At 44.7% G+C, this 17,166-nt stretch overlaps 1 protein-coding gene across 1 annotated transcript in view; it reads left to right on the plus strand.

Annotated features, from left to right (window-relative positions):
• Positions 1 to 17,166, plus strand: part of LOC144819969 (cilia- and flagella-associated protein 337-like) — a 235,564-nt gene that overhangs the window by 70,157 nt on the left and 148,241 nt on the right. Inside the window, exons 6-7 of the mRNA XM_078677647.1 lie at positions 1,167 to 1,284; positions 4,376 to 4,445. Of these exons, the coding sequence (XP_078533773.1) occupies positions 1,167 to 1,284; positions 4,376 to 4,445 (188 nt within the window). The remainder of the gene's footprint in view (positions 1 to 1,166; positions 1,285 to 4,375; positions 4,446 to 17,166) is intronic.

Below are 17,166 nucleotides of genomic sequence, written 5' to 3' on the forward strand. Positions count from 1 at the left end.
GTGCGACAGATATGGTATACCTTTGGTACTGTGGAAAAACAGGTGTGACAACAATGCATTGTATATTCACAGTTTGTTAAAAATTAAAAACTGTGAACAACAACCTGGGATTATAAAGATTAAAGACTGGGGGTGGTCAAATCTATGAATGTGTGGTCCAGTCGGGTCGGTCAAGATCAGGCATGTGCGGTGTCGTGTTTACGCATGAGGGTGCAGGATGCAAAGCACTGTAGGCAGGATAAGGAAGGGGGGGAAAGGGTCAGGAATGCCAATCTAGAGGTCCAATCGGAGGCTTACAGGGGGGTAAGATCTGCGTGGCGAGTGGGGGGGGGGGTAAGGGGTTGGGGGAGGGGGGATGGAGAGCTTGGGGTAGTGGGGGAGGGAGGGGGGAAAGACAGGGGTAACAGACAGGTCAGCGGTTCTGATGCACCTCAGTCTAGGTGATACCGTTCTGTAGGCACACTCTGTGGTAGGCTTCAGTATCATGTCTTCTTGTGTCATTGATCTGAATGGTTACCTTAATTTAATGGTTCTTACTCTCCACCAGTCCATTATGGGGATCATACAGTGAAGTTCTGATGTGTTTTACCCTACTCTTAAAAATTCTTATATATTAAACAAAACAAGCCTTGATGAGTTATCCATGGCCAAGGCATGTGGGAAACCGTATATAAAGTGGCCTGTTGTTGGCTCATGAAAAGTCAAACTAGGTACCATACTATAACATGTCCAGAAAACCTCTTGTATTGATAAAAAGGTGTAGGGATGGTTTGGAGATTGGATTGTTTTAATTTGTTGCTTGAATAGAAAGGCCAGGTATTTTCTTGGTATCAATATTGAATGGAGCATACATGACTGGGCATTTGTATTTATTATGTGTAAAAGTCAAGGCATTGCATAGAGAGGCATTAAATATCCATGTGAGGCATACGAGCTTTGGATACATTGCTCATATATGATCTTCTCCACCTAAGTTTACTAAATGGCAGACAACTAAAGCTTTGTTTGGCTTTTATAGTTTTTCGTTCAGGATTCCTTAGTGTGAAATAACACTATTGGATGTAGAACAGTAACCATGAATATTATGTGTATCACTCAACATATTATGATAATGTGTATTGTGTTTTCTACAACAATAATTGTATTTTTTCTCGACTGACCAACAGGAACTGGAGTAAGTGTCCACTGGTAGATGATATTCCTAGTGCCTCGTTAGAGAATGTCATGGAGAGTGAATACACCACTTTTATACGCTGGAAGATTCACAACGACTGGGTCACTGAGGTAAGGACTTTTATCTTTCCATACAGTCCAAATATACTGCTAGGAATCAAAATGGAGAGATGCACATTGAAATATTGGATCTACTTATTTTTATTTTGCCATAACAGAGCACATTCATTATTTCTTGAAAGTTACTTTAGGAATCCTTATGGTGAGAATTCAGTTTATGTCTTTATAATATGTTACATCTTGGAGTCATAGTAGGGTTATTGCTGATAACACTGATTTAGAAGATAAAGGATTGAGATGTAAAAGATAAGGGCTTGATGATGAACTGCAGGTAACACAGATCTCTGGACTTGGAGTTAATGATATTAATCTACTGTAGTGGTGCTTAATGTACTATCTATGGCTCACATGAGACAAACACGTGGCTGTGAAAAAGCATGGGTGTATTCTGAAGAATACCCCCAGCATAAAAAGGCGACAACTTCAACTCCATTGCCTCAAGAAATGTGACTCTATTCAATATTCTAATTTATAAAACATAATAGCCCTCCCTCATTGGCCTGAATGTACATATGACTATTTTGGATTATGTTTCCTTCCCCAAAACAGTGATATCTTCCTCAACCACAAAAAAAATCTCTGATCTAAACATTTTGGGAAATATGAGTGGCATTGCTGGCTGTTGGCATTTAAAGATGTCACCCCTTTGACTGAGATGGCCCAAGGTTCAGGCGCTCTGCCAATGGAATTACTTGGAAATGCTTGCACACATCATCTAAAATGCACCAGTTACTCTAACAGCCTTAGAGAGGGGGGGGGGGGTAGAGGTGAGGCGTTTCTCTCCCCAGCCTCACCCTCCCTCTCCCTCCGGTATGCGACTGTGAAAAAAGTTGAGCTTATTCTGTAGAATCAAAAGGCTTACAAGTGGGGTCAGTGTCTTTACACATCAAAAATTTCCCTTTTCAACATTTTTATATATAAAATATAACTGATCCTACCATAGTCCACGAACATCTCAACCTGCCACTAACCGTATGGCTCCCTCCCATTCTCCTACCTCATACTTGGAACAAAACTCATAACAACTGGCCCCAAACATTATCTTTTTTTTAACCTGCATTTCCAGCATCACAGTCTCACTTCACTTTTTTGAAATAGCCAATGGGCAGTGCTGTCCTTGCTCCTTACATTTTGTTATTTTCTGACTACCTCTTTTTCAACATTCTACTACTGTCCACGATATATATTGGTGGTCTGAAAGGAGAGATAGCTATCGTCCTGTTTAAACAGGGCTGCACAGCTCACCACCGGTTTGGGATGACCAAATCCCCCAATGGTTTGAAGTTTTCAAAATAATTGGCCATCTCTCCCTTATTTCTCTCGATTCCTTTGTTTTACTCAGCATCGGCTTCATTTTATAGATCTCTCACACTTGTTATAGAGGTGAGACAGTTTTTTTAATACCGATTAGTGAAAGTTCTTCTCTTTAGGATTGGACAATAAAGTATTGTTTTACCCATGCATTGTTTTCCTTCCTGCACCTTTTTTGATTGTATCAGGGATTTGTGCATTTAATGTATAATAGTTTTTTTTTAATAATGCTCAGAATAAAAGCACATTTAAAGGCCTCTTACTTGGTGTTAGTTCATTTAGCTGCACAGGCCGCTCTTCCTTCCAAGTTCTTAATTGAATGTTCACAGGCCTTATCAGGGCAGGGTTTGTCTTTTGGGGTAGGGTCACTTCAGGATTTTTAGACTGCACTCTGGTCTCCCCCACCTAGTGGAGTTTATATGGAGAACACTTTGTTAGTACACTTTAAGGGTCAACACTTTAGTTTCTCCTGGTGCGTTGGATCCTGAGGTTCATGGTGTGGGTCCTAGCTCTGTTGGCCACCAGGTGGAGCCCCATGGATAAGTTATTTGTCTGAAGATCAAAATTCCTGTCTTGTTAATGTACTGCATTAGACAGTTGGTCTTCATGCAGTGGGTGATTTCAGCCATGCAGACATTGAACTTGATCCCTGTACTGGGCATCTGGTCCGACCGTTGTTTGTCGTTAGAATAGGAGAAGATGTTTGTGTTGTGTGAGCGGATGAGGCTGGCTAGAGGTATCATGTATGTATTGAAGAGGGTCGGGATCAAGGAGGATCCTTGCAGAACTCCGCAGATGAGGTTGTGGGCGTCCAGGATGTATGGTGTCAGGATCACTGACGTGGTCCTTCCAGTCAGGAAAGGGTAGGTCCATCAGAGTAACTAACAAAATGTTTTGCGAGAACCTGGTGTAGAAATGGCAAGATCCTGAAAAAAATTAATGCTTCCAGACTTGATGATACTATAAAATCTGCCCTTCAACCACCCCCCGGGTTTAAAGATATAGATGGAGCAATATCCTACAATTTGCGATGCACTAAATAAGGAAATTCCAAAAAACACCTCTTATGATATATCATATGAGGCGAGTTTACAGCATAACAGTTGCCTCTCCATTTCTGTTATAGTCCTTTATGTTTACATGCGGGTACAGATTTGCTACCTTTTGGAATTCATACACATTCCCAGAAGTATGTCTGAAAAGCCGTACCTGGTGTACTTATCCTGGTGTACTTCTGATAATGTTGTGTAACTGTTTCCAAGAGCTCCTATTTGACCTGTAAGAATCTTTTCTCAGCAGAGAAGTTCGCACAGGGGCAGTGGAGTCTCTGGCGCAAATGCTCACTTTTTCTTTTTTTCTCTGCAGGGAAAGCATTTTTCCTCTTGAAGAAAGCCTTGCATTGCACCCCACCAAATGTTGGGGCGATCCTACCCCATTTCCAACCTGAAAAGGGATTTACTCTAGCACTTTGCTGGAAAAAAATCTCTGACCATTTGCAGAGTGAAAATGGTTAGACTGGGAGTTTGGGAATGGCCACAAATGTATGTTTGTGGGCGTTCCCAAGCGTCCAAGGCAAGCACACCTTGGCTTCCTCCACATTGTTGATAGAAAATCCACACTCTTAAATGTACTTACAGAACACCCACCAGGAATCCATTTGTAGAAATTTAAATGAGAGAACCGATCTTTTTAAGCATTTCAAAACTAAACTATAGCGGAATCCAGCTGATATTGAGATTCACTCTCCACTCTTTTGTGAAATGTCTTCTAGGTTCGGTATGTTCCTTCCATTGAATCCATCATATCGAGTTCAAACGATGGTTACACGGCATTGGTCATAGGTGAGTAAAATAACACAATTCTGTCACTTTGCATACCAGCTTGGAATGCCAGAGATAGAAACAACACTGCAAGAAAAACCAGTGAGCATATCTAGAAAGACAATGCAAAGAGAATGTTTCATACTGAAATCATACATTATGCATCATCAAATTAACTGAATATCATTAACAGAAAATTCTAGAGGAGGCAATTTTATCCAGAAATTTTAATTGCATTTTGCTGAGGCTGGACATAATTATTTTAAGACCTGGAGCTGACCGAGGGGAGGATGAGGTGGCAGGCTGAAAGAGCAAAGGTGTTGCTGACAGAAAAATGCTTTTTACTGCAGGTGAGGTTAGAAGATGCACAATGCCTGAGGGATAAGATATTTACTCCCAACAGGAATAGTAAGTGGTGTCTGCACACTGTGACTGAAATGTAAGAGGGATGTACCCGCACTTACATTTTTCAATAGTGTTGGACTTGGCCTTTGCTGCAGGGTCACCCCCAAACTTTTTGCCTTCACCCCTCCTGTTTTCTGAACCCATTTATATTGGCTTCTGGAACTCTCTGCACTATACTACTGTTAAAAGTGCTAAAGTGCTTGTGCTCTTTCCTTAAAAGGTGGTAAGAAAATGGTGTACAACCAATTGGCACATTTAAATTCCTTGTAAGTCCCTAGTAAAGTTGTACTACATGCACCCAGGGCATGTAAATTAAATGCCACTAGTAGGCCTGCATTGCTTAATGTGCCACTCACTGAAGTAACCCTTTTAAACCTGACAATGCAACTGTAGTGCAGTTCTCAACCTGGCAAAATAAACCTTTTGTAGGACTTTTCTTCTTATTACGTAAAAGTCACTTCTAGGGTTGGCCTGAAACAGTCCATAGGGCAGGGCGCATTGTATTTAAATGGAAGGACACATGCTTTTAAGTTTTACATGTCCTGATATTGCAACACTCCTAAATTTGTTTTTCACCTCTGTGAAGCCTATCTCTCTCATTGGATAACATTGGGTTACCTCATTACATTTAATAGGTGGAGCCATGTCACCGGCAGATGAGCCAAAGAGCGTTCTGAGGTCTAGGAGGTCAATGACATTACCTCCATGTTGGCTCATTTGATCTTGTAGCCGGAAAAGTGGGCAAAAGAGTCTTCAAGATTCATAAGCGCTGGTATTGACACTCCTGTGAGAATGCTGTTACAGTTGACCAGTGCCACAGTGGATTGGTACAAGCAACAAACCTTTTGGATCAACTTGGGGCCAATTCTGAATCTAGCCATGGTACGGAAGAGGTAGAGCCATTTGACCCAGTCAAAGGCCTTCCCTGCATGAAGGGAGAGCAACGAATTCTCATGCGGGCTGACTTAGTAGATCATATGATATGTGCCAATGTGCATAGGTGATTCAGAGAAGATCGATAAGGGGCAAATCCCACCTGATTGTCATCTACCAGTGACCTGATCACCTGTCCCAGTCTGTTGGCCAGGACCGTAGCCAATATTTTGACCTCACAATTCAGAAGTGAGATGGGACGATAATTGGTGCAGCAGAGGCGACCTTTCACCGGTTTTAAAATGAGGAAGATATGCACTCTATTGAGCTTAGAACAAAGCGAACCCATAGACGTGGCTTCCTGTAGCATGACAGGAAGGAGTGAGACAGTCATGTCACTAGTAGCCCTGTAGTATTCCAGGTGGAAAACATCTTCCCCAGGCGTTTTGGCCTTATTCAAAGATTTAATGGCCTTGGCAACCTCCTCCTCCAATATGGGCAAGTCCAGGGCCTCTTGGTCACTACTATGAAGGATGAGAAGTAGGAGAGCCAACGTAAAAGCCTGCTTCCGTGCTGTATCAGCCAGGCAGACCCTTGTTTAAAGCACTGTGTAGAAGGTGGAACATTCCTGCATGATGTCCAGTGGGTGAGTAAGGAGGGTTCCGACAGCCATCTGGAGGGCTGGGATCTCAGTCTGTGCTTCCCGTTGTCTCAATTGCACCACCAATAGGCGACCTGTTTTCTCACTGTGTTTTACGTGGTCTTTCCTATGCGGGATAGCAACTTTTGGCAGCCAGCATGTACATGCTATTGAGTTAAACTTTTTTTCGCCTTAAGGGTTTCCTGACCTGAGGAAGTGGGGCAGGCTCGGTTCTTCTTCAGAAGGGCTTGAACGTCTTTTTCCAATGCAGTCCTCCTAGCAATAGCCTCTGAGTGTGCAATACCAGCCTCCCTCATTAATATGGCGCACAGGTGCGCCTTCTCCGCCATTCAAATTTGCTGTTTAGAGGTCGCAGTTGGTTTATTTAGCTCAAATTAGTCACAGAGTAAGGTGTGCAGTCGGGATTTCTCTACTGGTGATTTGTGTCGCCGGGTATTCAAGCACCAGGTGCAGGACACAGGTAGTGTTAATTGTAGATCAGGAATGAGGAGAAATAGTGTGATCCAAAACGGCTCCGACATCAATAGGGCACATGTGGGTGAGCAGTAGGGCCACAGGGTTCCATCAGGAAAAAGTCTAGCCATGACTCCGAACAGTGGGCTAAGGGAAAGGTAAGTATATTCTCTGTCTGTGGGATGGAGCAGGTGCCACACGTCATGTAAGGGGTGGCCATTCATCAGGTCACGGAGCACAGCCCGGTTATTGCCAAGTCACAGATCTGGTCTTCCCGATTTATCCAGCAGCGGACCTAGAATCAAATTCCAGTCACCACTATGATGAGTTTATGGGAGCCAAATTCCACAAGCAACTTGAGAAGGTTGGAAAGCCAATGGCACTTTGCCCCCACAGGGGCATATATAGAGCCAACAATTGGAATTTGGTCCGCAATTTCGATTCATGCAAAACTTTTGCGACCGTGGTTATTCAACCATGATTTCAGGGCTTGAATTGGGAGCCTCTTGTGGAACAAAAGTGCCACACCATTTTTTCCCGGGCGAGACTTGTCAGTGCTGGTCGCGGGCACGTCCTCATTGGACCCAGTGGAAAATAGAACCGTGCCCACCCAGTTGTGATTAAGCTTTTCTGATTCCTCTGCTGCAAAATATGTTTTCTACATAAGGGTGCTTAGAACCTAAGAAGGTTAAAGTCCTTTTACGTTTGATGAAATGGGCCATGTTCACATCAAGCGACTAAAGAGATGGGTGCAACACAATGCTAAGGCATGGTGCTGTAAATAGTGGGAGGCAAAGGACGGGAAGAAAAAGGAGGGCGATCCTAGCTTTTGGTAGGGGTGGTAGATCACCACAAGTTTCCACAGCTCCAATGAAAGGAAGGACCGAGAACCAATCTGGCCAGTGAGGAAAGTAGGATACACAATGACCGGTGCCCAGCCGATGATGGGCAAGTGTCATGGCTTATGAGGGGACCTGGATTTATCCCTGGTGAAGATCCAACTGGGAATTTCTGTCTGAGTCTCTGGCAGTCATTTCCCTGCATGGTACTGGTGATGAGAGAAAAGGAAGCAGATTAGTATCCATCGATGAGTGCCATTGAGTTACCATATCCTCCAGCCAAAGCTCCAGTTCAGTGGGATACTGTTATTCGTGGACCGTACTTTTAACCGTCACCAATGTGGTGGCCGGCTCCCAACAGTCCAAGTTGGAGGTCCAGTTTCCTGAACATTGTATGCAGGGCCAGTACCTTGGGTCTTGTAGGAATAGTTTGCTGAGAAAGTGATCTGGCTGCTGTTATAAGAATGTAGCCTATGTTCGCGTGCTTCCGAGAGGACCATCTGCACCTGCTGATGGAAAGGGAAAGCATTCTATAATCAGGCATTGTCCCTGGCGGGTAGAGGTGGAATTAGAAACAGTGTGGTGAGCTCATTCAAACTATAGCCTGGATGTGAAGGTCAAGCCCAACAATTGAAGGAAGGATTGGAGGAACTGGGGGACAACCTGCGAGTCAGCTGACTTGGGGATCCAAAAAATGCTAACATTATTTCTGCAGCTGCGATCCTCCAGTCCATCAGCTTCTTCTGGATATGCCAGAGTTCAATGCCCCAGGTCAGAATCAAAATGTCTCCAAGCACACAGAAATTCCAAACTGAGGTCGTGGTTTCAGAAGTCTTTTTTTACTAAATCATCTTAGGCACTCCCCTTCACCAACACGTGTTTTGTCTTATGCTGTTTGAATCACTGCAGACTTCTTCAGGGCAAAGCATCGAGTACAAAAGTTTATTCTATTTAGGAGGAGTCTCATCTATTCCCCAGGTAATGGTCTCTGTCACCCACAGGTCAAGGTCATCCACTTTGTTTTCCTTAGTATACATGTGGTGTTTCAGTTGGGTTCAAGAGTTTGAGTTCCCCTTTAGTTTCTGTAGTGGTGGCTTCAACCATGGCAGTGGGGGCCTGTATGGCCTTAAAGGCACTCATAATGGACTCCAGGTTGATGTCCGATGGGGCCGGGGAAGACAGGGTTGGGAGCTGTTTAGTGGCCTCAGTAGCGTCCACGAATATTTGTTGACGTGTCACTTTGCTCGAAGCCATTAGTGCCTTTGGGTGGTGGGATGTGAGAGAAGTGCGATGGCCCTAAAAATCCACTGGTAGCCTCACTGACCAGTTCTGTAGCTTGTTGTACCACCATGTGGGGGGAGCATAGGTGATCCCAGGAGGTGGCTGCCAGGAAAATCTTTAGTAGAGGCAGGATTAGTCCAGTGGATTAGGTACCCAAAGAGACTCCCAAGTGGCAACTAGCCATTAGGTAGCATACTGGCAGCACCAACACCCCATGGGGTCACACAGTCCAGGCATCCCCCAAGCAGCCGGGTACAGCAGAAGAAGGGGGTTTTAATGAGAAGTACTGCGTCCAAAAATGTCAGTGGCTCCATCCAGGGGAGACTCCAAAAGTGCCAGGCCGCGGCTTACCGTGCATTACGCCCCAGCAGTGACAGCACAGCACAACAGTGCTCAGCGTAAGCTTCTCAGGCTCAGACACCTTGTCAGGCTCAATCCCGCTGGCAGCACCAGCACCACCTTCACACAGGAGGCCAGGAATGGCAAATGTGGAGGAAAGGAGCCTTGGCGGTGCAGCCTGCGCGAAATTCACTAAGTGGGCCTCCCTGGGACCGTGGTCATACAGGCACAGGTCAAGTATAGTACTGCCTCCAGATGACTCACCATAGCACTGCAGAAGGAGGCAGAAGGCAGCTGAAAGCCACTCAGGTGGGGGCATTCCGAAGAGAAAAACAGGCAGTGTCCGCACCGCTCCGCCGAGGGCCTGCTGATGGTAGGAAATTGTGTCCAGGTGGAAGCTTGCCTGGCGGGTTCTGCCGGCAGCACCACCCATATGGTCAGGCGTTGAGAGGCCAAAGCAGAAGGGCAAGGTCTGCCGCCATGCGGGAGTGTGGTGAGGCCTAGGCCCTACAGGCTGCGTAGATCCTCTGTGGCGAGGACTGGCCCCAAGGCATCTCGTTGGGGTCTGCGAAGATCGGGAGGGCAGCAAGGCACACAAGGATGGGGAGGTGGGCAATTAGACTTTCCTTGGACCGAGGTAGGTCACCGTATGGAGCAGGAGGTTCTGGAGTTTCACTGTGGAAACGTTATTTTAATTTGTGGCACGCTCTACCCCTGTCCTATCCATTTGGTGCCTGCAGCCTATGTCGTGGGTCACATGACTGGGTGTAGTTGGCAGTTGGCCTTTGTGTATTCCTCCCAGACAGTGAGACAAAGGGGGACTAGATGATGGCAGGATGGGAGGGGCGATGCTGACGAGCTGCCTCCTGCAAAAACAACAGTTGATGGACAGAATGCAGAACAATGTCATACATTCACCCCAGTACAGACATTTGGGGCTAAATCCATTGTTTTTTTGCTGACCATGCCATTCCAGTTTGAACCCAGCCATATGCAAATCAGTCTTGACCCTGTGTCCCATGGGAACAGTCCAGCCCGAACTGCCAAGCCAGGTCCTCCCTGGATTGGAAACAAGCATTCTAGGACCGGTTTCGGGCTTTCAGCCCTCATCAGCCAGGATAGCTTGATTCCAGTGGCATGGAGAGCACGGGACTAATGTCTGAGCATACCCGTCCCACTCGGGGTGACAAATGCAAAAACAACAGTTAATGGACAGAATGCAGAACAATGTCATACATTCACCCCAGTACAGAGATCTGGGCCTAAATCCATCGTTTTTTTTGCTCACCATCCCGTTCCAGTTTGAACCCAGCCATATGCAAATCAGTCTTGACCCTGTGCCCCATGGGAACAGTCTAGCCGAACTGACAAGCCAGGTCTTCCCTAGATTGGAAACAAGCATCCTAGGACGGGTTTCGGGCTTGCAGCCCTCATCAGCCAGGATAGCTTGATTCTAGTGGCATGGAGAGCACGGGACTCACGTCTGACCGTACCCGTCCCACTCGGGGTGACAAATGCAGAAACAACAGTTGATGGACAGAATGCAGAACAATGTCATACATTCACCCCAGTATAGAGATCTGGGCCTAAATCCATCATTTTTTTGTTCACCATGCCATTCCAGTTTGAACCCAGCCATATGCACACTCAAAAATAACTTGATACCAGTCTTATGTCACCCTAGAACTCTTGGAGCCTAGACAGGGGAATGGGGGAAATTTTCATTTCCAAATTTAGGAAAGGCCTAGACGTTTCTCCCAGTCCAGAGTTTGGCACCAGGTATAAATATTGGACCTTAAACCATCTATCCAGTACACTCCTGGACCTGTGGATGACGTCAGAAGGTCTGCCTTGTACATCAGAGGACTGTCCTGCTGCCTTGCTGCTTGAAGGGGAGGTGACCAGCAACATTGAATCTAGGACTGCCAGAGTTTCTCCAAGGGTCAGTAGCCTGACCTCCTGTTCTGAGCTTCAGGCACACAACAAGCTCCAGAGGCCTCCCTGCAACTGCCCAGCTGCCCTGCAGTGGACCTGTCTGGACCTGCCTGAGCCCTGCTGGCCTCCACTGGCATAAGTTCATGATTCCCAAGGGTGCCTACCCAGGTCATGGACCCCTTGCTGGCATCATAGAGAGCTTCTCGTGGCCTAACTGGAAGTTTCACCAAATCCGGCGTCAAGAGTTACGAGGCTCAGTAAAGCCTTGCCACACAGCAGAAAGCTACATCAAAACGGACACCAAGCAACGCAAAGCCCACAAATCTTTGTTGCACAGCTACAAGCTTCACGGAATTGACCTGACGCAAAAAAAGCCCTGCAATGCCTTGTAACACAGTAGCAAGCTTCAGCAGAACCAATGCTGAGAGACACAAAGCCCTCGAAGCCTAACCACACAGCCTCATTGGAACCAACACCGGACAACGTGAAGCTTCGCAAAGCAACACCACGTAGACCTCACACCAAGGACACAAGGTACAATCCTGTGTGTGTCAAACTTGGTCATGTGCCCAGCCTGCACTCCATTGTTGTTAGTCTGAACTTGTGACTTCGTCCTAGTCTAGCGCAGCCAGATGCCCATAATTGGCGCTTTGTGCTTTTAGGCTATATTTTCCCTTACAATTTTGAAAGTACATATCTCCATTTCTACCATGAATGCGAATTCACCAAAAGGCCAGGCGTAGCGGAAGTGACATCACACACCATTTGTCCTGTATGTTAACTCCCACACACACACACATGCTTGCACACAATCACACACACACTTTGGCCTCCACATATGCACACAACATACATTTTAAAGCATTTACATACTTAACTCAACTGCCAGAGAGGGTCATAATCCAGCTAATTGTACTCCATTTATTTTTTTACAATACTAGCAAATAATTCAATTCAATTCAAAGAAGTCTTTATTTCGATTGTTCATCATAAAAGACAGGAAAAATACAAAAGACTGTACAAACCTTGGAATTCTACTAGCAAATAATACATTATTATTCGGTATTAGTTTAATAAAATAATTATAAAAACAAGGAGGTTGGAGCCCCAAATGATGTCCATAAGGATGAGCTGTCCCTGTGTTCCTGCCATTGATTTTGCCACCTCTGAGGCCAGGTGTCGGAAATACAGAGCCAGGGATCACAAGGGGCAACCCAGGGGTTGCAGCTGGGACCCCTGGTGATCCCTAAATGGATTCCATGGGTTCCACTCCATATATACTTTACATTCATAATCAAAGGAGAGTGAACCCTGTTAGTTTTGCTGGGTCTGGATTTCTCCAGTGTTGACCCGAAACTCTCAACCAATCTTGATCACCGGTGGTGTAAGGTATCACCACTACAATATAATGTTGGGCGGCGTCATCATTGGGTTTCACACCTAGGTACTCGCTTCCCTAGTCCAGTTCCACCTCCGAGGGAAAGTACTGGTGGATCCGTCTGGTGATGTATAAAATTACCTTTATGGATGTGTAAATTGTCCTACACATCACAAGTGAGTGGTCAACATGTTTCAGCCTTTAATGCACTTCAGGGTCTGGGCTTTCGTCAGGACCTAATTCTGAATTCAACGGGTCCCTTACTGTTAGATTTTGTAGATGCATAAGTCTATTACTCATGTGTTTTCATTCCAGTACACTCTGTCGGAAAGATATATGGGCTTCAATTGAGCCTATGACTTTAAAAGACTCCTACTCTGCCTCATAGGTATGGATGAGGTGGGGAGTTGTGGCAACTTGTCAACAGCGGGCCTCCGGCACTCCGACATATGTATTCCTAATCCGTATTTTACACAGTGCCTCCAAGTTAAGCCTGATTGCTTTTGTGACAAGATACCAGAGGGTTAAGCACAGGTTAATTCAGTGACTTTTGTGGTTCAACCTAACAAGGATTGTGGATGTTGCTTGAGAAGGGTTTCACCCCCCCCTATCAATAACCCAATTTCATACATATATTCCAGTAGAAACGTTCAAAAAATTGGAATGAAATGCCTATTATCATCCTTTTTGTAGTGGTATACAGCTCCACTAGGTTCCATGCTTAAAATACTCACATATAGCATTAGAATAACCAAGTAAGTTTCAGCCTACAGTCAGTGCCTCCACTTGCCAACCTGTAGATGGTGTTAGGTGGATCATTGACTACAAAATACATGTCTCTTTGACTCCTTGACCCATTTATCCTCACAGCCATTGACAGCAAAGACCTACCCTCCACCTAAAAATGTGCATGAGCATAGAAGGCAATGGCACTCGTACCTTTACAACCACCATCAGGTTTTCTAAACAGAATCCTCTAAACGCTTTTTCTTTCCCAGTCTACAGTGGGCTCCATCCTATCATTGACTGTCTTCAGCTGGTATATGGAGTTGTTAAGACTGCTGTGTGCTAACCATGAATTTTCCTTCCATTAGTACACTGAGGCCATCCATCTCCCAAAGGAATGCCTTTCATACATTGCGGTGCTCTCTACTTTGCCTCTCTGAAGAGGATACTAGGGTACCACATAGACCCTTATTAAGAGTTCTCTGGAGCAATCTGGACAATTCTGAGTGGCCCGGTGTTCCTGAGTCTGAAATTACTGGCTGTGGGAATACCATAGGGAAAAACTCTGTGTTTTTAGGGTGGAGTCAGGGAGTAGCGGTTCAGCCCAGCCTTTGCACAACCTCCATTAGCACAGGGAGCGCATGCAGCACTCCATCCAGCCACCAACAGTCTGCCATGGTCTTCCACTTCCTCCCGTCCCACAGTCCCCTCAAAGCAACCTTCTGTAGCCTTGCTCCCCTGATCACATATGCCACTTACTTGAAGAAGGTGGTGAAAGTAGGTGTAAAAGTATTTCTGGGGCTAAACAGTAGGTACCAGGGCCCTTCGTGGGAGGCCACTGCAGCCTGCAACATCAATTGCCCCTGCCAGCGCTGCCAATGACAGTACCAAAACAATTACTAGCCGTCGTACTCCTACAAGTGTGATAATTCAGACTATACCAGGCCACCCAAAGCTATTATAATATCGCGAGTGACAGATATTATTCTCTTTTAATGTATATTGACTTTTTAAATGCTATTGTTGTGCTAATTTCAAAATTAGACAGACAGCACCACCATGTGGTGGACTGTCACTATAGAGGGTGCTGACACTTAAGTGCCAGTGACGGCACCGGATAGTACTGGTTCAAATTAAACACTGGACTTATTCCCCATGGGCCCGATTCACAAAACTAACTTAAGACAAAATCCTAAACTTACTACCATTTTGGTATTCACAGAAGGCACTTACTCAGTCAGTCAGTCAAAGATCTTTATTCGGATGTAGATACATCCATAAAAGTACATAAAATCACATCATCATCCACAACACAAAAATATCACAATCAAAAAGACACATAATAAAATCACATAATTCATTGTAATATATGTTAAAAAGATAAAAAATAGTTTACATGAAGAAGCCAACGGTAATTTTAATGCACACGATGGTATATACAAGAATAAAAAGCACTGCATGAATGTCAGTAATATGGGCAAAGGGCAAATCAGCTATTTGTGCAAATAGGCAAAATGCAAGCTAGACAGTATTGAAACATAATCTATTCGTATCATATTCAAAAATACTCCAGAGCGTACAACATTTCTAAAGGAGCAACAAACTCCGAAAATCACTGCAATACTGTCGGTGATATGTGCAAAACAAGCCATCTGTGCAAATTAGCAGAGTGCAAACTAAGCAGTAATGAAACAGAAACTTTTCATATCATATTCAAAGATACTCTAGAGCGAACAGCATTTCTAAAAAAGCAACTGACTCTGAAAATCACCTCATCTGTGCCTAGCCTCAATAAGTCATCAAAAGCTAGGTTAAAATCCAACTGGGCTGTTTTGCGGAGGTATGGCATTAAGAGGTGTTTGGTATATTTTTCATAGAAGCCACAGAAGAACAGAAAATGTAAAAGGTCTTGTTTCCCACCACGATTGCATGGACAGTTTAAGTTTTCTAAGTTTTTATTAAAACCCCGTGGAAAACATAATACATTTTTGATGCTCCCGTCCCGAAACCGGAACAACAGGCTCCTGTTCCATTTGCTCATCTTTCTACACAGGTAGCTCTGCGGTAAATCATAAGGCCTGTCGCTAGGTACCACAATGGCTATGTACCTTAAGCTTACGGGTCTTACGAATTCTTTCTTCTCTCTTTCGGTCTTAAAGAGGTTATATAGTGCGTTTTTTACCAAGTTCTTGTGTGAGCGGTCTATTATGTGGGGAGATGTAAATAAGTGGCCCTGCTCCACACTCACTAGACTTTTTTCCACCGCCCCCAGCCACGGTATATAACTAGCCCGTTCACTTTTGAGACAATCCTTAAAGATGTCACGTGTCAATGACGCAGATGGATTCGTCCATATTTTCAGCCAAAACAGGGCGGGTCTAGTTTTTATAAAATCCTCCGTATACTTAAGGCTAAGTTCTCGGTGACACACAAAGGTTGGTGCAGAAATACCCCCCCCAAGATCTTTCTACAGAACCTATTGTCCATAGTTTGTATGTTGTTACAGTTCGTGTAGCCCCACACCTCGGCACCGTAGATACCTGTAGGTAAGCATTGAGTCTTATAAATTTGCAACAGGGATGTAATAGCCTCAGCGTGTGGGGGTTGTCGAAGTGAGATTACAGAGTTAATGGCCTTGCCCAGTTTGTTTCTCCCCTGGGCAACATGAGGTTGCCATGAGCCAGAGTCAGCGAACAGCAGGCCTAGGTATGGAAAAGTGCTTGTGCATTTTAAAACATTATTCCCTATCAAAATGTGGTTGATCTTATGTTTTTTTGGGCCACAGCACATTATGAATGATTTGTTAAAATTCGTGCAGAGGCCAAGATCTGCCATGTACGAGACAAACCCAGAAATTAAAATACGCAGGGCATTCGGTGTGCGGGCCATAAGGACCGCATCGTCTGCGTAAAGAAGGGTGGGAAATGATTTGTCATTGATTTGCGGGACATCAGTTGTTAATTTACACACAGAGCTGCTTAGTTCGTTTATGTACAAAATAAAAAGCAAGGGGGCCAGAACACAGCCCTGTCTAACCCCCCTGCCAATAAAAATATCATTAGATACTTCGCCAGAGGTATTCAAACGGGCTCGAGCCCTCAAATCACTATGCAGATGGGCCAAAAAATAAACTAGGGATTCATCAAGCCCATAATTTAGCAAAACTGACCATAAACGGGAACGGTTAACAAAATCAAATGCAGAACATAAATCCATGAAACCTAAATAAAGGGGGGATTTTTTTGCAATGGTATATTTTGCCATTAATAGATTTAAGTTTAGGCATTGCTCCACAGTGCCGACGTGGCTTCTAAAGCCAAGCTGGCATGGGTGTAAAATTAAATTATCTTCTGCCCAAACTCTAATCCTGTTAAAAAGGACCCTGCCTAGGATCTTCAGCGTGTTATCTATTAAAGATATTGGACGATAACAGGCAGGGTCAGATCTATTTCCTTTTTTGAAAATAGGCACAATGGTGCTGTTAGACCAAGTTACCGGGAGGGTGGCATGTGATAAGTTGTTAAAAACATTACACAGTAATGGCGCCCAGAAATCAGGTTCCGATTTAATTTGGTCGATGGACAGACCATCGGGGCCAGGAGCTTTATTCCCAGCACTTTCTAAAATGGCATCTTCAACCTCCGTTAAAGAAATATTCAATATAATTGACGGGGGGGTGGTAAGCATAGAGTCAGCGGGGGCCTCATAGATTTTCGAGAAGTGATCTACCCACACATCTCCTGTGATATTGCAATTTATGGGGGTAATATCTGTTCCAAGTGATCTTAGACTCTTGACTTCGGACCAGAACCCAGAGACATCCCTCAGGGTAGCAAAACGCACGAGGGAGTC

This window comes from Lissotriton helveticus, chromosome 2_1, assembly GCF_964261635.1.
Source record: "Lissotriton helveticus chromosome 2_1, aLisHel1.1, whole genome shotgun sequence".
NCBI classification, from domain to species: Eukaryota; Metazoa; Chordata; class Amphibia; order Caudata; family Salamandridae; genus Lissotriton; species Lissotriton helveticus.